This window comes from Macrobrachium nipponense, chromosome 14 (genome assembly GCF_015104395.2).
Source record: "Macrobrachium nipponense isolate FS-2020 chromosome 14, ASM1510439v2, whole genome shotgun sequence".
NCBI lineage: Eukaryota > Metazoa > Arthropoda > Malacostraca > Decapoda > Palaemonidae > Macrobrachium > Macrobrachium nipponense.
Window position 1 is genome coordinate 87,714,108 of NC_087207.1, and position 5,933 is coordinate 87,720,040.

At 37.1% G+C, this 5,933-nt stretch overlaps 1 protein-coding gene across 1 annotated transcript in view; it reads right to left on the bottom strand.

The window, feature by feature from the left end:
• Positions 1 to 2,106: 2,106 nt before the first annotated feature.
• Positions 2,107 to 5,933, bottom strand: part of LOC135226297 (uncharacterized) — a 68,260-nt gene continuing 64,433 nt past the window's right edge. Inside the window, exon 3 of the mRNA XM_064265737.1 lies at positions 2,107 to 2,241. Coding sequence (XP_064121807.1) covers positions 2,107 to 2,241 — 135 coding nt within the window. The remainder of the gene's footprint in view (positions 2,242 to 5,933) is intronic.

Consider the following 5,933-nt stretch of genomic DNA (forward strand, 5'->3'; position numbering starts at 1 on the left):
TTATTTTCTGACTCCAACCTCTCTGGTCTACTTTGCTTTTTTCTAATAGAAAAGTTCTGTCACTTTTTTTCTTTCTTTTACACTTCTTGAGGCCAGGCAGTGCAAAGCCAGGAACAGCTGCACTACAGGGACGAAAAATGGATAAGGAAAAGTTAATAGCATTTATCAAACTGTGCGAGTATTTGGAAGAAAATGATGAATGCCAGTATTCTATTGATGAATTAACGTCAATTATGATTACCTATGAAAACGCTGGTATTAATTACGGTAATCAATACTTGAAGAAGAAACTCAAGAGCCATTATGGAAATCAAATAACAATAGTTGATAAGATAGGTAAGAGTGGAGTGGGGTGTTTCACTGAATGTATGAAAGATATTTTAACGGATGAATGGTATGATGCACGAAAAAGTGATCCTGCTGAAGATGCTAGGAGATTGATAGAAACTGCTGCTCTGATAATTCGAAATGACATTCGTTCAAAAGCTTACAATTGTGAGGTATTCCCTTCAGCAGAGCAAGTAATTTCTGGAAATTGTGAGTCATCTTCGGTTAATGAGACACTTAAGAAAGACTTACAAACCTGCTGCATGTCTTTGTTTGACAACACTGAAACATTGGAGGTAACAGCAAATTCAGGTGCTGTAAAGTCCATCATGAATCAACTTTAAATGAAGCTTACAGATGTTGAATCATGTGGAAGAACCGAAAAACTATGGGTACAGTATTATAGGTGTATTACAATTGTGAAACTCTTTATAAGGGCAGAGTGTTGTGGTGATTGGAATCTCCACCTCTACAGTGTAAAACTCATGCTACCTTACTTGCATGCAGCAGGACACCTGAATTATGCAAAGTCTGCTCAAGTCTATCTACAGCAAATGCATAAACTGGAAAAAGTCATGAAACCAGAGGAGTTTCAAAAGTTTACAACAGAGGGATATTTCACAATTCGAAGATCTGACAAGTTCTGGTCAGGGATCTGGACCGATATGACAATTGAGCAAGTCCTCATGCGTTCCATGAAAACATCTGGAGGTCTCACCTGCGGACGTGGAATAACGCCATCAGTTATCGCTATATGGGCTAAGTCAATGCCCGCAACAGCCAGTATCATTAATGCTGTTGAGTCTGTTAGTGTAGTTACTGCTACCACTTCAGAAAAGCATATTGACCTTCGTGAATCTCGGCAGACTCGTGATCTTACTGACATGAATACCTTCAAAAATTGGCTGTCTGTACACAACCCATACAACCGACCAACATCTATCCTAATCTCCATATCGAGGGGTATTGTTGCCAATGAAAAAGTGAATTGTGATGAAGCCTATACAGTTGGAAGAGAATCAATGAAAACAATGGAAGGAAAAGCATTCAGAGATATTCACCTACAGCGAAGAAAAAAAAAACAAACTCAGGTCGTTGTCATCTGTAACAAAATCAATTATGATTAATGATACACAGATTACTGTCAATGCAAACCAGATATTCCATCGAATAATATGCGTTGCTAGAAATGATTCTGACCTTGCATCATATCTGGGGTATGAACTTTCACCTCAACCACCTTCCCTCTTTGATGATTTTTCTATGAGAAAAGCAAAAAAATCTGCTCTTGTACCAGTCATTGTGGCATTGGCACCCTGTGAAAATGTTCCTCCAGCTGGAGCAGTGTATATTTTAGATGGTGGGTACCTTCTTCATCATGTTGTGTGGCAACATCCTGCTACGTTCAGTCAGATATGTTCTCAGTATACATCGTTCATTAAACAGAAGTACAGGAACGCTCACACAGTATTTGATGGCTATGACACTCGCAGTACAAAAGATGAAGAACACTTTCGTCGAGGAAGGACACAATCATCTAGAGTTATAGCTGTAGAAAGCCACATACAAGTCCTGGTGTCTCAGCAGGAGTTCTTAGGAAATATTAAAAACAAGATAGGATTGATCAAACTCCTATCTACCCACCTGGAAGCTGCTGGCTGCAAGGTCCATCAGGCAGAGGCAGATGCTGACAGATTGATAGTAACAACAGCAACTCATTTATGAGATTCAGGACAGGAATCAGTTATTGTGGGGGAGGACACTGATCTTCTTGTCCTCTTAATTGCACTTGCCAAACCTCAGACTGATATCATCAAAATGATGATCCCAGCAAACAAAGCACATCCTGATCAAATATTCAGCAGTGAAAGAATTCTGAGCAAAATGGGGGACATGACTGACAGCTTGCTCTTCCTGCATGCAATAACAGGTTGCGATACAACTTTAATTACTTAATGACGATAGTTAAACAGCCTGTACATGCCAAATTTGATCTAGCTACACTTCCTCCAACATCAACAGCAGCACGCCAACATTCTTATTGTACTTTCCATCAAGTACAACAGTGGCAAGGGATTACTTTAGACCCCACTGACTGGGGTTGGAAGTTAGAAAATTACCGACTAAGACCAGTAACATTGCTTAAAGAGCCGGTACCACATTCCCTACTTCATCTTATAACTTGTAATTGTAGAAAAGGTTGTGAAATGAACTTCGAGTGCAGGAGAAGTGGACTCCTTTGTGCACATATGTGTGGGTATTGTGCTGGGCATGGGTGCAATAAACAATGTTCATTTGATGAAGATAAAGAAGGAGATATAGATGGATATGTAGAAGAACAAAGCGAAACTGAAAATGAAAACTATTCTCAACCCTTACAGAAAAAGAAAAGGAAATAATTTACGAGAAATAATAAAGAATGATTCTTATTTTTGTTTTAGCGTAATTAATGCATAATCCCTTGTGCGTAAAAATGGAGTTTCATCAAGTTGAAGTTATTTTTTGTCTGTACAGCTTTATAGTTCAAATCTAATTTTGATAATTTTTTCCACATTGTATTGTGTTGCAGGTAGTTACCGGTTATATGCTCAGTTCACTACAATTTTTATGGTAATTGTGGTTATGCGACCTAGAATTTATCCTCAACTAAATATAATATCATAAGCATGTGATCTATGAATGTCTTCAACAGCAAAGTGTTGACGATTGTATGGTAGGAACTAGGTAATTGCTAATGGCACCAATTGAAGTACATGTATTCAAACGAGGATACACCAGCAATGGTGCGTCTTAGAAGTGTCATTTTGGGGTTATTTGAAAGACAAGAAGATTCTGCAGATTGTTTATTTAGGTAAAAATTTTGATATGCCAATTATTTTTTCCAATAGCAGGAATAGGAATATTCCTGTCAACTACGAGTAACAGAATTTTTTAAAAATAAAGGCCCATAATTTCACACTGATGTATTTAATACTGATGAAATTCATTCAAATTGCTTCTAAAACTACCATATAATACAAAATAATGTATATTTCATCAACCAATCTTATATTTTTACCCTTTAGGAGCAATAAATGAGAAAAATTGAAAATACCAAAATGGCCGCCATTTTGTGGCCATAACTCGAAAACCCGTCACTGGATTTTTTGGACTTTTGTGATGAAGATAACACAAATCATTTCTACATATTCCCAAAGTTTCAGTTTGTCATTGTAAATTTTGAGGTTTGAGCTAAAATTTGGTACTAATTTACAGACATTCCCATGGGATTGGACTTTTCCTACAGATTATTTTTCCAATAAAAAACTGACCATTGTCACCTAATTAAACCTATCCTAGTAAGCCCTTTTCCAATAGAAAAACTGTCCTTTCATGACCTGATTAGGCCCTGGAATTCCAGACGAACACGAAGCCCGCGTCTTCCGTTGCTAGCTTCCCTAACACCCCTTGACGAGACGATTCTTAAAGATAGTTATTTGACAACATTGCATCTGCTCATTGTGTGCGAGATTGCACATGAAACGAAGGATTGTCCTTTTAACTTTTGGATAAATGGCAGAAGTTCCATAAGAGTTAGACAGGTTAGTCGAGTTTCTAACTTTTTTTTCATTTTTCATTTTTTACGTATGAAAGAAAGCTCGATGGGCATTCGCTTTCGTCATCGTTTTCAAATAATTATTTCTCTTTCTTTCTCATAGACGATTATAGTTTTGCGATGTTAGCCCAGTTTAGATGTTATGACAGAATGGCGTTAAACGAGTCCCGTCTTGCCAATAAACTTTTAACACATGCTGTTTCCAAGATGTTTGTCATATGAAAAATGAATACAGTATTTTTCAGTAAAATTATATGAAGGCTTTTGGACTCTCTCTCTCTCTCTCTCTCTCTCTCTCTCTCTCTCTCTCTCTCTCTCTCTCTCTCTCTCTCTCTCAGAATGTTTGTCATTCTAAGGCGCTTAGATGCAAATAATTTCGGTAAGACCTCATATATGGGAGCATCATTTGCGACTGGCAAAGAATAATCTGAATCTATAATTTCCACAGTTTTCTGTGGGTTTCTGACTGCATCTCTGGGCCTGTGATACTCGAAATATTATTTGCAAGATATTGTTATTGCTCGTTTCATTGACCTAAATTGTTGTCACTGATGGGAATATTTCCTCTTGGAAACATGTATTTGTTTAATTATTTGTTTAACGATGATGATGATGTAGGCACTGGCATCGTAGTATTTCTCTCTCTCTCTCTCTCTCTCTCTCTCTCTCTCTCTCTCCCTTTTCCGCTCTCTCTCTCTCTCTCTCCCTTTTCCGCTGTGAAATTAGTTTCGATTCTTGGTACTTATGTAATTTTTTTTGCTCCGAGAGCTATGCTAAGATTTTATTTCTAATTTTGTCCTGTGTATACTTGTAACCAATTAAAACGTCAGCACTTTTATTATGAGCTGCGGCATTTTGTTCCTGTTTTCTTATTTTCTGATTCCAACCTCTCTGATCTACGTTGTTGTTTCTTTTTTTATTGGAAAGTTCTGTCACTTTTTTCTTTCTTTTATACCTGTTTCCATCAGGAATAAATTAAAGCAGTACATCTAGCTGACATCACTGTTTTTGGGAAACCGAAACTTATACACTTACCATCAGTACCTAACTCCTTTCCATTAACGCCAGAACAGAATGCTGCTCAGCAGGTAGAAAAAAGAAGAAAATGAAAATGCATCATCCTACGTTGAGCTGTTGAAGTAAATTACAAAAAACATCTTGACACTGGAAAAAAATACAAAAGCACAAAACATTCTGAAAGAAATCGACTACAGATGAAACAGACCTTTTTCTTTTTTCAATGAATGGAAAAGGAAACTATTAACAGCAAGGTTTTGGAACGCGGATGACATTCCGAGAAACGGAGGATCAAACGACCAGACTCCCAGAGACTTTTCAGAAACAGAAGCATAAAGACGCTCACAAAGTGAACGAATTTAACAGCCTCCAACGCTTAATGAGAGAACGGAAACTTCCGACAGCCAAAATGATTCCAGCTTAAAATTTTACACCAACCGAGGGTAAAGAAAGCAAGTAAAAAATGCCCCCGAAGTATCCTCGGCGCTTTCGAGTTTTCTGTACAGCTTATCATGCTGTATGAAACTCGCAGCCACGGCCCATGAAACTCTGCAGTGGTCCATGAAACGTTCCACAGCTCGGTGGTAGACTGTGTTTTTGGCACAAGACGCACGATCATGGTTAGCTTTAACCTTTAAATAATATAAAAACTACTATTGAGGTTTGAGGGCTGCAATTTGGTACGTTTGATGATTCGGGGTGGATGATCAACAATTATCAATTTGCAGCCCTCCAGCTTCAGAAGTTTTCAAGATCTGAGGGCGGACGGACAAACAAAAGGCCATTTTAATATATATATATATATATATATATATATATATATATATATATATATATATATATATATATATATATATATATAATCCACAATGATGTAATATCCTTATGTAGTTATATAAAGATTATATATTTACTGTACAAAGCAATATATATTTTATATAACTTCATACGGATTTTACATCATGGTGTATAATATCCCCATATACAGGGTGTT